The sequence below is a fragment of the Hippocampus zosterae genome, chromosome 9 (genome assembly GCF_025434085.1).
Source record: "Hippocampus zosterae strain Florida chromosome 9, ASM2543408v3, whole genome shotgun sequence".
NCBI lineage: Eukaryota > Metazoa > Chordata > Actinopteri > Syngnathiformes > Syngnathidae > Hippocampus > Hippocampus zosterae.
In genome coordinates this window covers 19,835,931-19,858,882 of record NC_067459.1, presented here as the reverse complement: position 1 = coordinate 19,858,882, position 22,952 = coordinate 19,835,931, and the positions used below count along the sequence as shown (strand labels likewise).

The 22,952-nt window shown below is 42.2% G+C and overlaps 3 protein-coding genes across 9 annotated transcripts in view; 1 reads left to right on the top strand and 2 right to left on the bottom strand.

Moving 5' to 3' along the window:
- Positions 1 to 22,952, bottom strand: part of LOC127607554 (transmembrane protein adipocyte-associated 1 homolog) — a 70,517-nt gene that overhangs the window by 5,247 nt on the left and 42,318 nt on the right. The window contains exons 2-3 of one of the 4 annotated variants that reach the window (XM_052075982.1): positions 4,275 to 4,300; positions 560 to 3,202 (exon numbers count right to left, since the gene is read on the bottom strand). In XM_052075982.1, the coding sequence (XP_051931942.1) occupies positions 1,764 to 3,191 (1,428 nt within the window). In that variant the 5' untranslated portion in view covers positions 3,192 to 3,202; positions 4,275 to 4,300 and the 3' untranslated portion in view covers positions 560 to 1,763. Of the gene's footprint in view, positions 1 to 559; positions 3,329 to 4,274; positions 4,301 to 22,952 lie in introns of those variants that run through there. The other 3 variants (XM_052075983.1, XM_052075985.1, XM_052075984.1) reach the window with 3 other exon arrangements.
- Positions 4,442 to 15,486, bottom strand: LOC127607546 (phosphatidate phosphatase LPIN2-like). Of its 4 annotated transcripts, none has more exons than XM_052075966.1 (22): positions 15,365 to 15,486; positions 12,459 to 12,659; positions 12,268 to 12,363; positions 11,781 to 12,046; positions 11,135 to 11,233; positions 10,954 to 11,062; positions 10,567 to 10,870; positions 10,195 to 10,458; positions 9,998 to 10,091; positions 9,065 to 9,148; positions 8,621 to 8,802; positions 8,439 to 8,532; positions 8,283 to 8,352; positions 7,680 to 7,772; positions 7,528 to 7,586; positions 7,069 to 7,219; positions 6,719 to 6,867; positions 6,502 to 6,588; positions 6,269 to 6,421; positions 5,993 to 6,107; positions 5,611 to 5,714; positions 4,442 to 5,533 (listed from the first exon to the last, which is right to left on the bottom strand). In XM_052075966.1, the coding sequence occupies exons 1-22, from the start codon at positions 15,470 to 15,472 to the stop codon at positions 5,389 to 5,391; spliced, it is 3,027 nt and encodes a 1,008-aa protein (XP_051931926.1). In that variant the 5' UTR covers positions 15,473 to 15,486; the 3' UTR covers positions 4,442 to 5,388. The 4 variants fall into 4 exon arrangements, with proteins under 4 accessions (XP_051931926.1, XP_051931927.1, XP_051931923.1 ...); XM_052075967.1 differs by having other exon boundaries at positions 10,195 to 10,434; XM_052075963.1 differs by having other exon boundaries at positions 10,195 to 10,870.
- LOC127607560 (myosin regulatory light polypeptide 9) lies at positions 17,107 to 22,940 on the top strand. The gene is made up of 4 exons (XM_052075992.1): positions 17,107 to 17,265; positions 21,197 to 21,399; positions 21,481 to 21,642; positions 21,916 to 22,940. The coding sequence occupies exons 2-4, from the start codon at positions 21,216 to 21,218 to the stop codon at positions 22,089 to 22,091; spliced, it is 522 nt and encodes a 173-aa protein (XP_051931952.1). The 5' UTR covers positions 17,107 to 17,265; positions 21,197 to 21,215; the 3' UTR covers positions 22,092 to 22,940.

The following is a 22,952-nucleotide window of genomic DNA, read 5'->3' as shown; positions in this document are numbered from 1 at the left end:
CTTTGTTGATACGTCCCAGCAATCCACACATACCATGCATTCTCACCATTCACGCACAGAGGCATGACACTTTCTACGTGTTGTACCAGACAGGCGCCTGCTCAAATCTGCTTTAAAACATTGTTACAACCTCTAATGTTCACGAGAACAACCTAAAAGGAAAAATGTCACTAGTTGAGTTCTAGTTTGTATTATTTGTGTATGAGAACGATGTGGTAACAAACCACTTCCTCAAAAGATCTGGTGATGTGAACGCCCCATAATGTTGTAATTGACCAAAAACTACCAAAAGTAACATAATCGTCACACCGTTGGCACAGTTTTTTTTAACACATTATGCAGTGGAGGGGTTTTCAAACAGCGTTCAGTGTTAGTCGACGTTGCCAGCTAGCTTGTTAGCCATCATAAGTGCACTTTGTTAAACGGCATACATAATTTTAAAACAGATCTAACAGGAAGAAACACGAGGGATTGCGTATCGAATTATCTAGCGTTTTCGTTTGTATCGAAACAAAAATGAAAAATAGACGCAACGACGCTAATCCCACGATACACGCCGTTTTACCTTTTCAGAAAACTCCGTTGTGCTGGAAACGCGTTGGTAAAATCATGCAGAGTTATCACACGGTTCACATGTTGCCCCAAGAACGACACACGTCACTCGACTGGTCGATAAACCTGGACATGTTTTTTTTTCTGGCGAGTTCCCTGGATTAATATCCTCGATTGTCAAATATTTTGCAACCCACCGTAACAAACCTCGCGAGATGATACAATGACGTCACAGTATCGTTTCGTCATGGTACCGATGTAAAGATGTGACTAGTCAAAATAGGATAGCATATTATCTGATAAATCGGATTTAGACATGGCATTCGTTCTATTAAATTTTCTAACAAAAAGCCTCTAAAAACAATAGAGATTTGCAGTGATTTAAAGGTGTATATACAGTATATATAATCTTTTAATGCCGCTAACAATTTGTAGCCTAACCTTTTTCTATATTTTGCCCATGTAACGTTTTTCTTTGCTTCTCTTTTATAGTCATATCGCATGTATTTCTTGATCGTTATCATGACTGTTCTTTTTTCTGTTAAATATTGCATTTGTAATGATTTTGCAAATTTCAGTCCATTGTTCATTCATTGAAATCATCTGAAAAGCACAATGACATAAATATCTCTAAATTCTTCCAAATTCTAAACAAACAGATATATAGAAACAAAATGTTGCCTATAAATTACAGTAATCACTCGTATGTTGCAAAAAGTACCCCTGATAAGTGAAATCTGTCAAGTAGCCATCTTTATTTTTTTAATTATTACCTATACAGCACAATACTGTTTTGAATCAAACCAAACATGGAACCTTTTTTCAGGAAAAAAAAGTGAAACAGCAAAGCCGTGAAATATGAACAGTATTATAGCAGGGGATTACTGAATTGTTGGATATCATTCAGTTAATGCATATCAAACTGTTTTGTATCAAATTATATTTGACATTTTGATGACAATTGCTCAGACTGTAGACATTAACCGAAGTTAAGCTTTTTAGACTGTCGCTAAATATACATGTCGATTTTCACTGCTCCAGATGAAGTGCACGGCACGGCTGCATTTCTGTTATATTGCATTTTTGCACTTGATTGATGGTTTCTTTACTTGCGACATGACATTTATGGTACTAAGAGATGGAGTAAGTTGCTTCTCAGTCCTCACTAAAGTCCCACGTACCAAATGCATGACCACCACTACCAAAAGCACTCATGAAATGATGGTGACACGTGCTTTCGGGTGGCCTGACATCATCCGATAGGCCAGATGCACAGGTTCAGTAAAGTTTGCTTTAAATGTGTACATGAGTGTCTTGCCAACGGTGGGGCTGATGTGGTAGAAACTGAACGTGCGGCATCTGAAGCTGAGCCTGATCTCAAGCCTGCACGATACCGTGGTCCTCTTGAGCGGCACATCGCGACCCTGCTCGAAGGCCGTCAGCAAGTTGTCGAACCACATCAGGCACCAGGAGCACCGGCTGCTTTCCAGCGCCGAGGGAATCCCGCTCCGCTCCAGCTCCCTGCTTTGGCACAAGCCCACGATCCACGGAGCACCATCGAGCTCCACCTCCCAGCGATGGTTGCCTTCAGAGAAGCTCTGGGAGCTGAGGACTTGGAAGAAGCTGGTGAATCTCTGGGACGAAGGCGGGTATGGCTGCTTGGTGGCACTGAATGTCACAGTCTTCAAGTCTTCTGAGAGGACGAGGTTAGGATGAGCTGTCCTGATGTCAAACGTCAGCTCAGACGGATTGAGGACATTGCGAAGGGAGCGCTGAATGATGCCGAGGCTTTCCCTAAGCTTACCGTTCATGTTCTCCAACTTGGGAAGGATTCGAACGGGGCCGTCCATGCGGCCCTGAGTTTTTTCAATGTTTTTTGTCGTCATCTCGGCAATGCGTGGCCGCAGGTCTCGAAAGTCTTCTACGAACGCGGCCTCGTCTCCTTTGGTCAGGAGTGACTCGGCTCTGAGGAGAACTTGTCTCAGCTGCTTGGTGAGGCTTGCGGCCTGACCAACCCTGTGGCTCGCGCTGGCTTCGCTCGGAGAGAGCTCTTCATCCAGCAGCTGCATCACCTCAGCGCTGTACTTCTTCACTACATCACTCAGCTGGCGCAGCTCTTCCGATGCCTTTTCTCTCAACTGCTCGTGAGCTGCCATCAGCTTTGCTTGCTGCTCCTTCTCCTTCCTCAGCACATCCTCTGACATTTCCAAGTGGACGGCCAGGTCTGTGACTTGAGACGCCAGTCCAGAATTAGTCAATTGAAACTCTTTGGATTTCAAGTACTTTCCCTCACTTCCTGAGCTCTCTTTAGTTACATCCAAGTGGCATTTTGTTTCATCCTCAACCGCAACACATGCAGGCAGCTGGACTTCACCTACTGCAGCTTTGAACGACTCGACAATATTGCACATTTTGGAACAGGTCATCACAACTTGGCTCTCCTGGTAGTCTTTCTGACACTCAGGACAGCAGTGATGGTCCAGCCCTTCTCCCAGAGTTTGAATGCAGACGTGGCAGTAGATGTGACCGCAGGGCAGCGACACAGGCTCCGAGAAGAGTTGCAAGCAGATGGGGCAGCGGAGTTCTAAAGCTAAGGCCTCAGCAAGATGTGTAATGGCGGGGTTTGTCAGAGCAGACATGTTGACAGACGCTGTTGGATAGATGAGGAAAAGGATGATTTCACTCTCACCTCTGAAAGCCCCTCCTACTCTGTGCTTATCTGCGTTTCCATTTCCAGGTTCCTCTTACTGTTGGCTGGGTAGCCTGTTTATAACACCTGTTAAAAGCCATAAAAGCAGGGCTGGGCAGAATGTGAAGGGCCACATTTGAGTTTTAAAACGGACAGATGGGCCAGACCACTCACATGAGTTTTTAATAATGAAAACAACAATCATTTAATTTGTATCAATACAATACATTTAATAATGTAATAAAGTTTAAACTCTTAAATGTTCTTATAAATTGGTTATTTTACAGTAAATTAATTTGATATAAATTACTAAAATACAAAAAAATAATAATGTAATAAAATTTCAACTCTTAAAAGTTCTTATAAATTGGTTATTTTACTGTAAATTAATTTGATATAAATAACTAAAATACAAAAAAAAATAATGTAATAAAATTTAAACTCTTAAATGTTCATACAAATTGGTTAATTTACAGTAAATTAATTTGATATAAATTACTAAAATACAAAAACAATCTATATATTTTAATCGTTAGAGGAAAAACGCTAATTTAATGCAAAAGATATTGGCATGTGAAGCTCGTTTACCACACCACAGTTTCATTCAAGCGAATATTGTGTTGAATAAGCGGTTCAGTAACCGTTGATGGGTCACAGGTTCCTTTATCTTGAGTTAGGTTTCGGTTTCCACGCAAAATTCCCTCGGACATATCCAAACTTGCGTTACATTAAATCAACACAGTAATCACACGCCAGATGTCATTATTTCATACACTTTGCATAGATGATTCACTTCTAAATTCTCCGGTGCCCAAAGTCGTTGTTTACATCTAGTTCCTTTTGAAGCGACACCTGGGTCGGTTGCCCATTAAAACCTTTCTACGTGGAACGAGCCCCACCACTGTTAAATGGATCTAAAATTTTGAAATAATCCAAACTCATTGATTGGAAGAAGCCGTTAAGTCGTCTCTACGTGGACCGAGCCTCACTCCTGTTAAAATGGATCTAAAATTTTGAAATAATCCAAACTTACTGATTGAAAGAAGCCGTGAAGTCGTCACACCAGGTGTTCCACGAAGAAATAAAAGTTGGGAACTCATTCCGGACAAGACACCCTTGACACACGCCACCTGGCGTTTATTTAGGTTCAAGCTTGCAAACTGCACTTCATTCAAACGTCGTATCAATAAGATCACCAACTCGTATTAAAACAGATATATTTATTTCAAATGCATCCATTTCTGTACATGCATTTCGTTTTCAAAGCAGCACATTTAACCAGCTCCAATGAATCCCATCTTTCTATCATGAAACGTATGCACAGAAAAAAAATAAAATAAATATAAGTGTCATTAAATAATCATTAAAATCATTGCAGTTGAGCTCAGTTCTTGGTTCGGTGGCAGTAAGTCACTATAAAAGCATCTCCCTCATTCACAGTGTACAAACATCTCTAAAGGTGGTACAGTAAGTAGTGCAGAAGAAACTAAAAGCTTCCTTTTAGTGAAATGTGTCGTTTGTTCGCATTTTTCCTTTCAATTTGCGATCAGAGTCAATCATTCTGTATTCCATGATATTGAATCAATAATTCCCAGCATAACTCAACAACCATGCATTTTGTATGCAGGATCAATAAAGAAGTCTTAAACCTAAACTCTTAAGTAGTGTCTATAGCCCCAACAATTAAAATAGAGACAAAAAAAATCTTAGAAGTTAACATTAAATAAGTGAATAGTAGATGCCAAAACAGAAGGAATACAATTCCATACCCATGCATGTAGTTATAAACTATCGACTAAAAAGGAATGTCATGTTACTGATTTGTGCTTCATGGCCCCATGTCACAAAATTAAGCAATAGTAGCTACAACTTTACATTGAATCACCCCTCCCCCCATGCTTTGGGCTGATATGTGTGACGCTGTTAAAGCTGCCATGCACAAATAATTGGAATGAATGTCAACGCAATGAATAAAAATAAAGGCAATATATTGCTTGAAAAATTGCATCTTGAGGATGATTTGACTGGTAAGGTCACTCAAAGGCAGGGATTAGGCATGCTGGGACAAAATGTGTCGCAACACATTGCTGTAAATATTAAGGCAGACAATGTTTACGCATTTTTGGCCGAGAATAAGGATGGTGCGTCTACAGTAGTGTGTCGAGGTCCAGTTCTGGCAGCGGCTCCTTCCAATAGGTGACGCTGCTGAATTCAGGACACACAAAAGCACAAGAGCCGCTCTCGTCCAGCTCGGGGAAGAAATGCTCTACCAGCTCACCGAGGTGGCTGTAACTGCACCGGACAATCAGAACACGATCAGAGATGGATGCTTCAAAGTGTTTCCTTCGAATGCGCCGGATACAACTTACGAGGACTTGTTTCCTTTGGTCATCTCTTGAATCAGCTCTCCTTTCGGATTGACAGTAAATATCCTGGTGTTGAGCACCCCCACCTGTGTGTAGGCGTAAGCATCCTGCACAAACAATTCACAAGTATTCAGTATCATTTAAAGTCGTCTACCACGCTTTCTTAAATTGCAGCCTTCTGACGAACAGACCAACGGGCAAATTGTCCACGGTCATCTTCTAAAAATAAGAACTACATGCCCCAGACACCTCCTTTGCCCCCTTACACAAATAAGAGGTGCCATTAGACGGCTCCGCTTAAACTGACTATGCCTCATCCCACCAAATGACAAGTTTGAAGGGATTCTACTTTTGACAACTGTAGAGAATGTGCAGTGTTGCATACGTTGGTCCTGTTGCCAAAGGCAGCGTAGAAGGGCCGTCTCTTGGGGTTGAATAAGTCCCTGATGTCACTGAGGCAGGCGATTTTAAAGACCTCGGGCTTCTTCTCAATCACCTCCCTGCATAATGGACAAAAGACAATTCGCAAGCAGTTAAACTTCAGATGGAGCAACAAGTTTTGCTTGCTGGACAAACAAGTGTTAGAATGACACTTTTTGTGAAATTCTACCCATTTATTTTCTATCCCGCTTATCCTGTTCAGCGTAGAGAATGTTTGCACCTGTGCAGTGCAGAAAAGAGGCTACTTGGGGCCAGCAGTACTGGGCCTTTGGGAAGGACGGTGCCTTTGTCGTTGACCCACTGCAGGTAGTTCTTAGTGATGGCGGCCATGCCTATAGCCCGCGCAGAACAATACAGGAACTTGTAGCCATTTCTGCAATGACAGAAACATTTAAACAGATCCTCAAATACGGTCTATCTGTCTCTTACAGCACACAAATAGAGTTGACCTACTGGTGAATTTTGTGGTAGAGTTTGGCAATGTCTTTGTGCGTCCAGTCTTTGCCAAACTGAGGCAGGATGTGTCCCAGAGCATCAGACCTGTCGGGGGGGGGGGGTTAAATAAAAATAAATAAATAAACCAAGCTTCTTTAAACATTGTTACGTCTGAAGTTGCTCGAGTCAGAAGACCAATTTGAAGTATAACGCGAGCAGAGACAGCTGCATTTACTTTGTGATTGTGCCGTCTATGTCTGATATGATGATGCGATCGTCCCAGTTCCACAAATAGATGGCGGCCTCACAGCGACAGGTGCCCTGGTACTGAGTGGTCACACTAAATATCACCTTGTTGACTCCTTCGCGCAGATTCAAGTTCTCCTGTTGTAAAGTATCGTGACAAATGTAGTTGTCAGAAGTCTTCAGGGCAGGAACACGTTTAATTGAAGGGGGGGGGGGGGGGGTATACAGATGCCTCGAAAGTTCCCACATGTAGAGGAACATGTTATGAAAACACTAAGGGGTATTATGAATAGTTAAAAAATAATAATTGCACGTCTCCTTTAGAGTATGTCGACTTACTATCTGTTCAGATGTCAGACGAAGTGATTTGCGGTACATTTGAGTGAGACACTGAGTTGCGCGAAGTGTCTCTGTTGACATGCTCGAAGTAAGGACGGCTTTGTGACCAAGCCTTGCCACCGCATCTTGATCCGCATCATCCATTGTGGCTCTTGAGTGTATAAATAAAAAAAAAAAATGAATGCATCAAAATTGTTGGGTGCGTGGTGGAACTGCATTGGATCATACTGAGAGATATTTAAAAGACATTTCTCATGTCCTTTAACAAAATAAGGTGGCCTAAAATATTTGACAAACTGAGTGTGCAAATCTACAGCACTGTGAATGATGAAGTCAATCATTTACTTTTCGGACGAATGAGCATTAATGAAGCATTGTAAAACAGTTCTTTCATGCGGTCATGGAATTGTTCATAATTAAATGCTATGGATGTTTTTTTTTTAATGTAAATAACCATACGTGACTACGCTAGGGTCCCCACGCTGTACTTCCTGGTCGTCTTTCTTCGAGGGCCCTTGCTGAAACACCAAGAAGAGACACGTTCAGAAAATGTGCTACCGGCAGTGGCCTCCAATTGGATCGGCCAATTTTTAAAACCCAAAGACAGCAACCTGGTTGTTGTCCAAGTCTCGTCGCCTCCAGGAGAACCACCAGCCTCCAGACTTTTTGGGCATTTTGTCCTTAACTAGGCTCTGAACAGTACTCTGTGGATAGAGAACACAATACCAACACATGAGTACTTATCAATTCACATTGAGTGAATTGTGTATTGTTACATTATTAACTAATTCCCTCCCAAATACTTTTTTTTAAACGTCTTTTCAGACTTGGTCTAGAATTGGCTGGTACTGAATGAGTTAAAGAGCTCAGCTTGATTAACTAAAGCCTACAACTGTACTGCCTGCTGACTTGTTGAAATGGGACAGAAACAAGATGATGGAAACCAAGTCGCCCTCTCCTGTCCAAAACTCTTGCCCTCGGAGGTAGCAGAAGAGCCGTGACTCACAGGCAGAGCAATTTATGAGTCAAGAGATGTGTCGCAATGGTGGGACAGGGACGTCCAACACTCACGTCTCTCACCCTGTTGCGTTCAAAGCAATTTAAAGCTCTCACAGTTGCAGCAATCTCCCTTTGTTGTGGTGTAAAAGCCACAGACCAATGTCAGGTTTGAAGCCAAAAAAATAAATAAATACAAACTTTAAAAACAAACCAACCTTGGGTAAATTCTTCTGGAAAGCTGCCATCGACAAGACCATTGGAGCCGCCACCGCCCAGTTGTAATAGCTGACACACATAGCCAAGAAATTGAACACAGTGAAAGCAAATACATGTTGTCAGTTCATTGATGATGAAAAGACTTGAACTCTTACTTGGAGTTGATACAGATCACGAGGCTCGGGTCATCGATGATTCCAGGGTTGCGGACAAAGTCCTCGTATGACACGGAGTGCTCCAGAAATTTCTCTGGACAAACAACAAAGCAACGATTTGACACATTTCCTTTGCGCATGAGCCGAAGAGTGATGCTCAGTTCACACCTAATCACACTTACCTTTGGTGATTTGGCTGGTGTCGCCCACGTGTCCACAGAGGGACATGCTGACCTCTGCGGCGTAGGAGGCAGAATCGGACAAGTATTCTGTACCACTGTCCAACGCGCCCATGGATTGCGGTGAGTGACTTGCTGAGCCGGAGCCTTGCTCGACGACAGCAGGGGAGCAACTCTCCGTTTCACTGCAGGGGGAGGAAGAAAAAAAAACAAAACGCAAAATTTAGAGAGAAAATGCAAACTCCATACAAGAAGACCAGAGCGGAGATTTAAGCCTCAAACCCAAACATTATACTCCCTTAAAGAATTGAATAGGACCCAATTGTTAATGTTATAATTCTGTCTTTACACAAATAATAATGCTCATCTATTACCGACACTGAACGTACCTGCACCTACACTGCTAACGTATCCCTCACCATGGCAGCCTTAACCGTGTCATATTACCTCTGCCAAGGAGACGATCCAGTTCCAACATGCAAACTCCACACAGGAAGGTCAGACCCGAGAGTCGAACCCAGAACCTCAGAACTGTGAGGCAGACGTGCTAAACAATAAGATTGCGGGATTGCCCATTTTCAGAATGCTATGAAATGATATTATACGCCGTTATGTATTGTTTGGGAGCATTTCGACCCCCCCCCCCAGGACAATAACATCCCATGTTGTATGTGACGAATGATTATGATGCCTTCAGAGGCAAATCCAAAAACTGCATCAGCCTTTATTGAGAAAGTTAGCCAACAGTTTAGCCAATTTAGCAAACGTTTTAAGAAAAATCTAAGCCTACTCTTTCCCTACTCTTTCTGCTGCCATATTGGGTCAAGTTTTAGAACTGAGCGGTGGTGTGCTAAAATCTTGTTGGCCCACAAAAAAAATAAAAAATACAAGCAGGTATGCCAAACTTGACTTGAGACAGCCATATGAGTGCTGAGGGATGATGTAATCTGCCTTCAAAGATACTGACAGTGTCGTGATAAAGTATTTCCTCATTTGAATCTTTACCCTTCAGAACTGAAACCATCAGAAATGGCATTTTATAAGAAGGATTGTCTGTATGAGAATAATAATAATAATTAAATGATGTGAAAGACAATTGTAAATAGCACTGCGATTTATCCATTTTGTGTTTATATTGCACTTAATTGAACATTTGTTTTTTTTTTTCTTCTTTCTTCTTTCTACCTACATTCTTGCTGCTGGAGGCTGTAAATTTCCCCAGTGTGGGACAAATAAAGGATATCTTAAATCTTAAATCTTATAATTACTTGATGGAGTGAAACACTCAAATGTGATAAATATACTTTTTTTTTTTTATCAGGAGTGGGCAAATCCTTTTTCACGACACTGTACACAAACATCCATCTTTGTTCCTCTTACTTCTTCGGGAAGTAGAGTGCTGCAACCTCGGGGTCAAGTGAGGTCAGATCATCCAGGTAAATGCCCGTTTGTCCGAGATGATGATTACGTCTGCCTACAAAAGCATGAATATGTTAACGCGGAACACACGGTTATAAAATCCCGACTTAACGATTGTATTTGTGATGAGCAAAACCACACAAAAGTTTGGCGCTCACCCTTCTTTTTGTCTTGCTGCTCCCGTTTGGTCAATATGTCGGCGCAGTTTCCTAACTCCTCATCAGCTGTCCAGCTGACCCCGTCGTCTTTGGCTTCATCTTTCGGAGCAGCCATTTCAAGTCTTCCATCCTGCTCCCCTCCCTCGACGCAGGGATCGATCCCGCTGTCTCCCTCACAGACGGGCGTGCTGCCGGTACAGACTGGTTCCCCGTTCTCGGTCTGCATCATGGTGGAGGATTCTGCGCGAGCGACGATTCCGTTGTCTGGGATGTTTGTTTCGACCAATGTGTGTTTCGTTAGCTGACTGTTATTATCATTTTGGCCTTCAGCTGCATCTCTCATGCCGACAGCTGGGCCAGTATGCATCGTACCGTCTTCGTGGGCAAGGACTTCCGAGTCATCCCTCTCTTTTGCCGTCGCAGATTTTGACGGCTCGCTAAAGGGTGATCGGGTCAAGTCTTCACCAAAGTTCAGGGGCAACATTTGTAAGGCGTGGTTACTCAGGTCCAGAGACTGAGTCCTGGGTTGTGGTCTGACCACAGTAACCTGGCCCACTCTGCTACAGTTGTTCACAGGCTCGTTGCCCGTGTCAAAGGAGTCTTGCCTCTCAATGGTGCGAAAATGAGACGAGTCAGACTTCTGGAGCTCCACTGATGGTCTTTCCGATTGACGCGGCTGCAGAGGCGAAAGCAGACAAAATGGACGTTTACGAAGAGCATCTCAAGGCTCACACTGTCGTGTGCGAAGTCTTGCCATACCGTGGGGAATCCTCCCCAGTTCCACTGCATCAGTACCCCAGAGGAGTCGTGGTTTTTAACCACGAGCTCGGAGTCACTTTTAGGCGAGGACGGCCGGCTGTCAAAAACGCTGTCGGGATAAGGAGGAGGAAGTGTAAACAGCCTGTCGATCTCAATTCCACACATGAGATGATTTTCCCACTTTTCAACAGGTGACTGGTCTCCATCCGAGTGTCGATGAGTATCTCTGACCCCCGGCTCCTCAGCGGGCTCCTCAGACAACGAATAGTACACTGACTTACTTGAACGGACAAACAGAGCACAGTCACGACAGTGAAAACAAACGTAACACACCATGTAGGGTTGGGCCATGCCGTTTTCAGCCAAGCGGCGAATATGAAGTGAGTTTTGGTGTGGGGGGGAGGAGCAAGTAACATTTCCAAGCAAAAAGCACACTTTTCATGGAGACGTCACGAATGATGATGTCACACCACTGCCACGTGGGGGTCTACATGGCGACTATCACCGCAAATGTCTAATTTATGATTCGTTTTTCACGTTGGATTTAATTAAAAGTCAAATATAAAGTCATACAATACCGTTACTCCAAATGTTTTCGATTTCACAGACAATCGACACAAACAACCTCCACCAAGCAGTCTGTCGCTCCGCCTCCGCAAAGCGCAAGAGTCAGACTGCGGTCACATTGCAAAACATTCCATACGTATCTGATCAAGGACCATAAATGAAAGCGCCTCAAGTTGGATTAGAAAAATAATCGGATTTGGGCCGTTCAGGACTGTCATTAAAAAGACAAAACAATTCTGACACACTCATTGTTCACTGACCTGACTTGCAAAAGTGTGGCATGGTTATCTTTATCTGGACTATCTTGTCCGCTGTGATCTTTGTCCCACTCCCTGTCCTTTTCTTGCTCGTCAGAAGAGGAAACACACTCTTCTCTCTGGTGACTATCTGAGCGCACACGTTTACGCCGGCGCCTCTTCCTGCGCGTGCCAGAACCAGAGAGAGAAGAGCTGTCGTTGGTGTCCTCTGTGTCATTGGGCCCATCAAAAGGAATCGGGGAAGTGCAGAGATGGGCGGGGACTTCGGACTGTAAGAAATAAGAAATAAGAAAACCTTTATTAGTCTCGCAATGGAGAAATTCCAGATTCACAGCAGCAAAGTTATGAAAGGAAGAAGTAGAACAACAAAATATAGGAGCTGCTGGAAAGGCAGAAATGAAGCAGACTGAGATTTTAACTCAAAATCTGAGAACTATTTGGCCATTTGAGCCACGTTGTATATCCGGCCTTATGTATTTATTCATCTCACCTCAAAGTTTTCATTTTGTTCAACAAAAAAAGCTTCTCCGTTGTCCCCTAGCTTCATGTGCAGGTCCACCGATTCTCCATTGATCTCAATGTCCACCTACAGAACAGCGAGCGGCATCATTTCAGCAGAAAATAAACACGGTGAAATGTAACAGAGGAGTTCCAAACAAATTGGAGAGAGACTGAACTTACAATTTTCTCTTTGGAACGAAGCACGCCTAGTTTGCCAAAGCGGACATGAAAGGGGGAACACTGGAATGAGCCGTCGGGTTGTCGCACGACGATGACATCGATCCCCCCAGTGAGAGTGGCGGGGTTAAGGCCACAATACAGCTCCTTGACCGTCACATACACCGTCTCTGCCAACTGGCCCACAATATTCATGGTTTGGGACTGCATACCAAAAAACAAGACGGGAGTCGGGTATGAACAGAAATAACACAAAATGACTGCGTGTCCATTGACAGTAAAAAGTCATTTGAACGACCAAAAAGTAGGAAGTCGTTTTTTTTTAAAATAACAATTTGAGCACCTCCAAACAGAATAGTATCTCAAAAAGTGTAATTATAACCATAGAACCAGTAATAGGAGAACTTACCTAATAGAAGAACTGGCCTAACTGCTCAGTTTAATGTGAATATAAAGTACAATAAAAACACGTGGGTCATAAAATAACTAATTTGGTGTTAAATTTGAGGACCAACCCACACTTGGGGCAATTTGAAAAAAACAAACAAACAAAAAATAAAAAGTCAAGGCAATGCAACCCTTAGTTTTTCGGCTCAGGATTCAGAATCTAGCCAGCATTCTCCTCAGCAAGCCACAACAAGCTTCAACAAGCTATTCCACATCTTTGTCAATTTAGGATACTGGAATTCAGCGCTTCCGCTGTTCGACTGGTGTAAGCCTTTTCTGTCATTGCAATTCATGACCTGATGACTTTTTTTTTTGAAATTTTGAAAGGTATCATTGAAAATAAATATATGGATTCACACTCACAGGAAATCGATGTTATCCAACCACGGTGCCACAGTACATTAGTGTGTCATGAGAGATTATTTTGCTTTTCAACCATGACTGACATCGAGCGAGTGAGCTGCTGAAGCCACGTTTCTCCGATTTCTGTTAGTATATCCGTTTTTGCTTTCAGGTAAACGAGCCCAGATTTCACTCTGGGTACATTTTCTGCTTGACCACATAGTTCCATATCATTCAAAAGTCAAGTCTTACCCAAAGTGAAGGATGCAGATGTTCCTTATCAACCACGCTGCAATTCCTTGACCTTCTCTTTGCCATTCTGCAGCACCATTAAAATCCCTCAACCATATACCACACACGAGCCCTGATTGAAAAGGTAACCCTTGTCTATATTTTTCATATTACTCATCAGTACCCAATGGTAACTTTTGGCTTGCCTGAATTATTCCAAATTAAGACTTCAGTAAAGTTCATCCCACCCACTCAACTTGAACTCTAATTTGCCCAATTGCAACGACACTCCTGTCACATCGCTGATCAGTCCCGTAAATGACGCTGTGCTATGAGTTCAGCGTAAAATGAGGCTGCTATGAGAGAGTCCTAGCACAATCATCCAAACACTCCTGCTTCCTCTATGTTGCGCTATTTAACGCAGCACCCATAGACACCCACTGTCCTGTTCATACATCCTCACTGCCGCCGCACATGTCAGCCAAACCAGCAATTTCTGAGAGGCTTCGACATGCTATTCAAACCAGGCCAGCGTGGAAAAGCAGCACATACAACTCATCAGTCAGTCATCAGTTTCTGGACTTGACTACAGCTCTCCGGCCCCTGAGGGATGAGTGATCAGTTGGGCCGTGGGAATTCTAGGTCCATTTGGGAGGAAGTCAAGCAAATATTTAGGACTTAACAGACGTTGCAGCTACTTCAAGAAGTAAGAACCAAGCATGAGTGGGGTCTGGTCAACAAACATTAATAGCTACGCATGAGAATAAATATACATTTGAACAAACCTCCTGTGGCACTTAAGGACAAAAAACTGTATTGTAGAAGCAGTTAGTGTAGATTTTTTTTTTAAATAATACATTCACATTCAAGCAGATATGCAGCAACCCGGACAAAAATAGTGTGACGCCTTTTAATGGCCAATATAACACTAAATAAGTAAACAACACAACATAAATGACGATATCGATCTACTGTGTTGTTTAGGTACCGGTATTTGTTTTGGTGTTTTTCATTTGTCGGTCTGTTTGCTTTAGTTCCTTGTCTTTTCGTGATTTTTTTTCCCCATTTGCTGCTGTGTGTAGTTTTGTTTGGTTATTTGTGTGTTGTGTTATTGTCCACTTGCCTGTTGCGTGCAGTTTTACTTGTGTTGTTTCGTTGTGTGTGTGTGTGCGTGTGTGTTTGTTTATCTATTTGTTGCTGTGTTTTGCACTTCAAGGCCACCACAAAGAATACAATGCAATACATGCGGATTTATATAGCGCTTTCACAACAGCGGCAGTTGTAACAAAGCGCTTAACAAAACAGTTAACATAAAATAAAATAATAAACACAACACATAACATCAACACGGACAGTCATGCAGTTCTAACCGCTTTTCCATCACATGCTTTGTTGTTTGAAACAGAATGAATCAGTTCAACTATTTCATTATGAACATCAATGGCGATAATACGGATTTGCCCTCCAGTGCTATCTAACTTAAAAACAATTTATTCTGAGACTTGTTTTTAATAAGACACCATAACATACATAGATACACACTGATTGCAGGTGGGGTTCCACTACAAACATGATCATCCAACAAGTCCCTCGGCTAAAATTTGTTCAAACAAACCAACAAAGTGGCCTGCAATATTCAGTGCTAATGGGATTACAGTACACGACACAATAGATCTGTTTTAGCAACAATGCAAAAGTTCAGCGATAACTCCTTATCACATCTTCAAAGCCCGAGGCCACATCAACGGTCGTTTCCACTGTTACAGCACCAAGATAACGTGAAGGATTTCAGAACATTGTCGTAATCTCTAATATTTTGACTATCAAAATGTCGAAGAAGATCTAGAAAATGTGTTTCAAACAGTTGACAGAAGGGTGAGAAAACTTACCTTTCGGGAACGATGTTCAGCTTGTAAAGGCGTCAGCCATAGCCGATGCTTCCGTGTGTACGACGCAGGCACGTGACAGCAGCAGCCAATGAACAACCCGGAATGCATTACGACCCCGCCCACGAGTTTTGAGTGTCAACACAGCGTCTTCGCTGGAGTTAGGTCTGCCGAATTGGCATTTGACTAAAAATAATTACACTTCCTGCCTGATAAATACATTTTTACCATTTCTACATAAACAGTTTACTAACAGACATGTATTATATGTTTTAGCAACACATCATCTTGTTCTTTAGCGGTGGTGCCAGGATTTCGACGTCAGTGTGTGTACTCACCTTATTGTGTGAGCCAGACAGTGAAGTCATGCTTCTTTGTACTGAACTATGTGACGTTAACACATAGTGTCTATTTTTTTTCTTTCTTCAAAATGTTGCCTCTTACAAAAATGGACTGATTCTTTATTCGTTTATAACGTTTATATTTTGATTTGAATAATGCTGTTATTATTTATGTGTTATTTAATTTAAATGACCAATTAATACGCCTCCATCGGACATGTGTTGAGAATTAGCACTTGTACTAAAACACTTAAAGCAATGAATCTCGTTTGTAATATTTTCTGTCCATCCGAAAAAACAAATGTTATTCTATTTAGGTACAGTTCTAACGAACTTTTGTGTGCAGATCACTTCAATTAAATCGTTATCAAATTACTTTTTTTCTTAAACCAATAAGTGTAATGTATTATGCTGTAATATTTTCAAATTGTGAAACTGTTTTATCCAGCAGAGGGTGTCATTGCTTTTGAAGAACAACCTAAACTCGTTCATTGCCGTTTTACCATGTAGAATTTAGGGCATACATTTTTAAAGAGACACAAATACTAATAGTAACAAATAGTAAAAATGTAAAATGTTTTCCAATTAATATACTAATTAAAATCCATCAGGGCAAATAAATACACTGGTTGGATATTTTCTGTTGCACACCACACAGAGGACCAGATAACAAGCAGAACTGCATGCAAGGAGAAATATCAATCAGATCATTTGCATACTACACAGACACAATGTCCAACCAAAAAGTAGCCACTGTTACATGTTTTGCAGGTATTCAACATGCACTTAAAATCACTCCAAACATTGCAAAGCATTATTGATTCGCAAAGGTTATTAACTTAGAATTGTTGCAATGCGGTGAAACCACAAACGTGTATTATTACTATTACAATTAATATTATTATTAGTAGTAGTAGTAATAGTAGTAGTAGTAATAGTAGTCGTAGTAGTAGTATAATGATTTGGTAGTGCTATATTGAAATTAGGACAACATAAAGTGCAATAGGGGTCTTTCTTTTACATGCTAGAGCAGCATGGCCGAACCATTGAAGGTAAGTGTACAGCTATGGCATAAATCAAGGCATGTTCATGTCACAGTGGTGGCAAAGCAAAGTGCCTATTTAAGGGAACTGCTGTCCTTATAACTCAAACACTGATGCCTCACATAATGTCTCTGCATCTGCTCACAACACAACCTCGTACCGCAGCTTCTCCTCCTAAACATTTAGGCCCTCTTCTCTAAATAAGGCAGCCTTATCGTAGTTCCTGTCATTTCTGCCGACTCTCCCCCCCTACAACCATCTTCGCTTGCGTCTGTGTGGCAGTCGCAGGCTGCAGCCTGTGCATTCTTTTGCCTTGTATGGAGAAATGGCCTGGCCCTGAGATGTCTTTGTACGGGCCGGGCCGACCTCGCCATTGGCCGGGACGGGAAGGGGAGGGTCTGATGCTTTGAACAAACTTTTCAGTGGGACTGCCTGCTTCCCTTCCCACATAGTGCTGTGTCTGGAGCAGTGGACAAAGTGTGTTTGAGGGGACTCCCGCATAGTTCTACCTGAAGTCAAGGTCAGAATGAAAGTCGTTTTCCTACTGTATCGCACAAGTGTTGAGTGTGCTGTGAATTCTGTGGGAATGTGTTTGCGAGTGAAGATGTGGTGGTTGCAACACAGGGCACGCAGATGGCGTTGTTGTTGGATACTGGATGAAGCGGAGCGCGCTCGACTGTATGTGTGTTTGGTCCATTACACTGTGGAATTCCTCTGACCCATTTAGATCTCTTTTGCTCCCTTACTGGCGCTCCACACTTTTGAGTGTTTTTGGAACTCCTGACCTTTGAACTCCACGGTTGGGTGACCAGTAAGGGATGACGGGAAGGCTGTTTAGTCACATCTTCCTTGTGTGAGTGACTGTGAGTGTTGTTTGTGTCAGAGGAGTGGCGCTAGGATTAAAAAGATAAAGGTCAAGAGCTGTCATTCTCAACTGATGGGTCAGCACACAAATTTGGGGCTCACGCGCACACAGTCGCACGGTAGAGTATGTGTTTGTCGCGAATATGTTTTTGGCGGGCAGATAAAGTGAAACATGATGGCGCATAATGTTGATATTTCATGGACAGGTTTATTTAAGTCACCACGTCTGTTGATGATGGCAGAGTTTTGAATCTCGCTGTGAGTTTTGTCATCTACTTCGGCTACTTCCTTCATTCAAAAAAATCATGTAAAGTTAGGTTTAAAAAGTAAGTACTACTGGAATAGTCAACTATTCTCAAAAAGTTATCCCAAGTGATTTCACATGAACTCTTGTTACGTCCATTATACCCAAATGGATATTTTTTTGGGGGGGCGGGGGTACACCTTTGTGGTTCCACATAGAACCAAGCATTATCCAGTGGTCCTATACAGCACCGAATGAGACCCAAAACAGTTATTGGATATTAAAACTAATATATTATCTCATGAACTTTATCGTGCTATATCTAACCATGAGTACTCTGCAGAACTAACAAATTTCACTTCAATTGTGATGGTGGCAATAAAGTTCAAAGTTCTGTTCTATTCTATACACTGGTGTACAACGGAACTTGGCAAACTAGAGTTCATTCTGGAGCCTCCGAAGTACCTTTTTTAAGAGTGTAGCGTCCCAAAATGTGATCAATTGAAAATGTGTCTGGTCTCGCCACTCAAAAGCAGTGATGAAGGCAAGCCAAGCCAAGCTTAGCGCTCTAAGATTTGCAGTCCTATTTGTTGATTGTGCAGAGCTGAGCCTCGCCATATCGGACTGCACTCATTGATCATACTCTGTCCTGAGAACAGTCCTCTACTTGTTCCACTACAGCCAAAGAGTTAACACAATAAGAGGGCCTCAAATTAGACTGTTTACATTGGTGCTACTTCAACTTTAACACACATACACACACACACACGGCGCGGTGATGAAAATCTAAGTGGATGAGCGACGGCGTTATCTGATTGTGGAATTTCATGGTTGCTCAAGGGATAACTTGGAAAGTCGATGCTGGTTTATTTCCAGTTTACCGTAATCTTGCACTGAGAGACCTTTAGAGACGTGCAAAAACATCTTTATTTTGATGAAACCTACATTTGCTCTGTCTGCATTGTAAATGCTTAGTTAACTGTCACAAAACAAAATAGCAATAGCGAGGATTACTTTCTGCTTTCCAAACTGTGTACAGTTTAGAAATGGTTTTAGTGTATTCTATCTCATATTTTAGACTTTATAATAGTTTAATAAGGCTTGTTATGGGTCCGCATTGGAAACAATGATTTAAACCTCATCTGGTAAATGGGCTTCCACTTGTAAAGCGCTTTGCCACCTTCGAGGCTCTCAAAGCGCTTCGCGGTCGCCTCCTCATTCGCTGACCGAAGACGCAGAAACAGGGCAACTGGGGGTCTAGGACACTTCAACATGGGTACAAGAGGATCGAACCCAGAACTTCTGTGTTGGGAGGCGGCCACTCGACCACTATCTGTTATTTGTATGGAATCAAAAATAAAATACTGTATTTAAATGCCAGCTGCTTCCACACAACAATATATTTTCTTAGTGGAACAAAGAAAAACAATGAATAGATCAAATGAACAAAAAGAAATGACAAGGAACTGATGGGAGTAAATGGAACTGGTTGTCCTGCGTTCGTTACACAAAAACAAAAACAACGTTTGAAGTTGAATGTTGTCAAGTGATTGAAATGTGTTATAAAATGAAACTATAAATAGAAGTAACACTTGATTGTTTGAATGAAAGTTGAGTTGTTGGGTATTTTTTTCAGCTGTAATAAATTATATTAGTGTTTGCGGTCTGAAATAATGGAAGAGAAGCAGGAAAGCGAGGGCATAACAGGAAAGGGTCTGGCTTGGGCCAAACTGATGAGTTAAACTTTTTGGTATGTACTTTGATGCCAGTAATCAGGTTATTTATTAACACGATAAAGTAGGACCACTGCATTCTGTTTCTTTTTTTAAAACACATTCTTACGACGAGACCACGATGTCACAAGTGCGTTAAGTAAACCTCACACACTTTCAGGAGGCGACATGCCTCAGTGAGTTAAACACGACCGACTTGATCTCGCGCGTGCCGGCGGAAAGTGAGAGCGCTTGTCATTGACATTGTTCATCACGGGATTTATTTGATCAAGTATTCAAATGCGTGAATATCATAAGGGCACCTCCTGCTTTACCCGAGGATGTAATGTGAGGCAAATTCGATTGTTCCGGAATCAAACCAGCATAAAAGCTTGATACATCCTTCACCATAAAATCAGTGCATATATTATTTATATTACGATTTGCAGTGGATCGCTATCACCATTTGGAGAAAGGGTAAACATGCCTTTGGGGACAGGATGAGGGACAGTAGCCGTCCTCTCGATCTGCAACTGGTTGAAATGGAACACAGGCGTGTGGGGGCTCAGGGACACAAATAGTCTGATGTCACCCCCAGTGTGACTCATCCATTAAAATGAACCTGCTCGATCCTGCAGAAACCTGAACGTTGTCTCTTGGCCTTGACAGCAATCACAACACAGACATCCCAGAGCCGAATATGAGTGACAGGTCTATTTGTGGCTGAATGTCAAGTGAAGCTACCATGGGGATGTGTCATTTTCACACCCATCACTGAAGAGAGACTGCGAGAAGATGCTACAATCATGACAACCCATACTGTTAATGCACTGTGCAGTGTTTGAAGCAGGGTGCATTTTGGCAATTCCGTTCACCTTGTAGATTGATTGATAGATTTCATTCGATTAGCTACAGCCAATCAATCATTTTAGGGTGTACAAGATTAAACGAAACAAAAAGGTGGAGGGTGAAGCCACAGCTTGCCATGTCTATACCCTAAAAATTTTTAAAAATAAATAAATTAGGGAACAAAAATCATTTCAAAGCAACTACACATATCTCATCATTTTATAGAGTGAAATTAAAATATAAAATGGAAAGCTAAAAAAAAATCATTGCATTAATTTGTCCATGCAGACAAGCAATATATATATATATATATATATATATATATATACATACATACACACAATTTTATGTATACATTTTCTTCTCTGCCTGATTCATGCTGGATATACATTGTTGAAATGAGTGATGGAGCCACACATTTTCAGATCCACACCAGCTGGTCCCGTCAGGTCATAACTCGGAACTCTTTTAATGATACTTATAGCTCTTTGCTGTCACTTAAATGTTTGTTTTAGATATTCTGCTTCGTGTACTTTATTTACAAACTCTAAAAACAACCGTAGCTGCATATAAAGTCTCGTGCTGAGTCAAACAAACAAACAAAAAAAATGGTTTCGGAGAGGATGACTAAAATTAAATTTGCCTTCTATTTTGTAACAGCCAAGACGCATTCTTAAATATATCTGCAAATAAAAGGTGGGAGTTGTTTAGTTTGCCAGCGAGCGATGTGTAAGGCAATTTTCCTAAATATGGCTCCTTTAAATGAATTTGTGCACATGCAGGCCAAACTCAGCTGCCGCCATGTCGAGCAAGCGCGCCAAGGGGAAGACGACGAAGAAGCGCCCCCAGAGGGCCACCTCCAACGTGTTCGCCATGTTTGACCAGTCTCAGATTCAGGAGTTCAAAGAAGCCTTCAACATGATCGACCAGAACAGGGACGGCTTCATCGACAAGGAGGATCTGCATGACATGCTGGCCTCTTTGGGTACGCCTTTCAATTCCATTGGACCGCCTCAACATCACCATTGTTGGTTTAATCGGATTGACGTAATTTTCTTGCCGTCAGGCAAAAACCCATCTGATGACTACCTGGAGGGCATGATGAGCGAAGCACCGGGACCCATCAACTTCACAATGTTTCTCACCATGTTCGGAGAGAGGCTCAACGGCACCGACCCAGAGGACGTCATCCGCAACGCCTTTGCCTGCTTTGACGAGGAAGGGTCTGGTGAGTCGATACATTTGGATCACTGAAATCAAAATGGATGTCGTATTTCTGTGCAGAGGCAGGTTAGATTCGGTGATTGTGAGAGAGGAGGGGTCTGCGCTGTTGTGGGGGTGGTAGCTGTCGTCTTTGAATCACAACCAATCAAAGTAGCGCCTCTCATTCCCTTTCAAACGTGGCGTGCTAGTCACGCAGTGACAATCTTGACAAGTGTGTCTAGCCCATTTTCGGGTTTGTTTTGTCCGATCTTTGTATTTTCCATTTTCCCCTCGAAAGGTGTCATCCACGAGGATCATCTGAGGGAGCTGCTGACCACCATGGGCGACCGCTTCACAGATGAAGACGTGGACGAGCTCTTCCGCGAGGCGCCCATTGACAAGAAGGGAAATTTCAACTACGCCGAGTTCACCCGCATCCTCAAACATGGCGCCAAAGACAAAGACGACGAGTAGAGGAGAAAGGGGGTGCGACCACCCACATGCCTCTGCCCCCCGACCACCCACACACACACACACACGCACACACACACACACACCACCACTCATCCATTTCTACGTCCTACTTTTATGAAGTAATACATGTTATATAGTTTTATAAAGTTCAGGGATGCATTTGCTTGTAAGATAGTAAGATTCTACCTTCCAGGTTGTCATGAAGAAGCGTTGCATCTTAGCTACTCGTAGCTTTGAGATGCTATTTACACCATGTACGCAAGCAGCAAGCTGATTGGACAGTCAGATGCTAAATATCAGAAATATTTACCTCTTCCTGCCATTTAGCTAGCACACGTGCAAAAAGAATCATAAGCTTCCTCCCGAGTTGGTTTGTGACATTTAAATGTAGTCGATTGTTTATTCCTTTCTGACAAAGGTGGGGAACCTGTGGCCATAGAGGCAGGCCTGCAAGAAGATTTGAAGCAAAATCTCAAAGGAGCGGTTATCAAAAAAAATGTAATATTTGAAACCCATAAGGCTATGACATGTAGTAAAAATGAGTAGCATATTTTGGCATGATTTAGTGGAAGATAAAAACTGAAATGGCCCGTCAGGAAATGTCCCTCCACTTTTTTGTATGACAATCAAATGTGGGCTGTGCAGTTATGTGAACTTGATGGAGTGGGATTGAAAGAGTTTGTGGTCAAAACTCCCAATTTCAACAGCTGGTTGTATGCATTTGGTCAGGATCATGTGTGGTGTAAACTTGTGAAACCGCAGGGTGGTTTTGCTCAGGTGAAGAAAAAAAAAAAAAGGTTTATCGTTGCCCATAGGAAGCTTTTTTTTTTTACATTTGGGTTGATTAAATCAAATGGATCA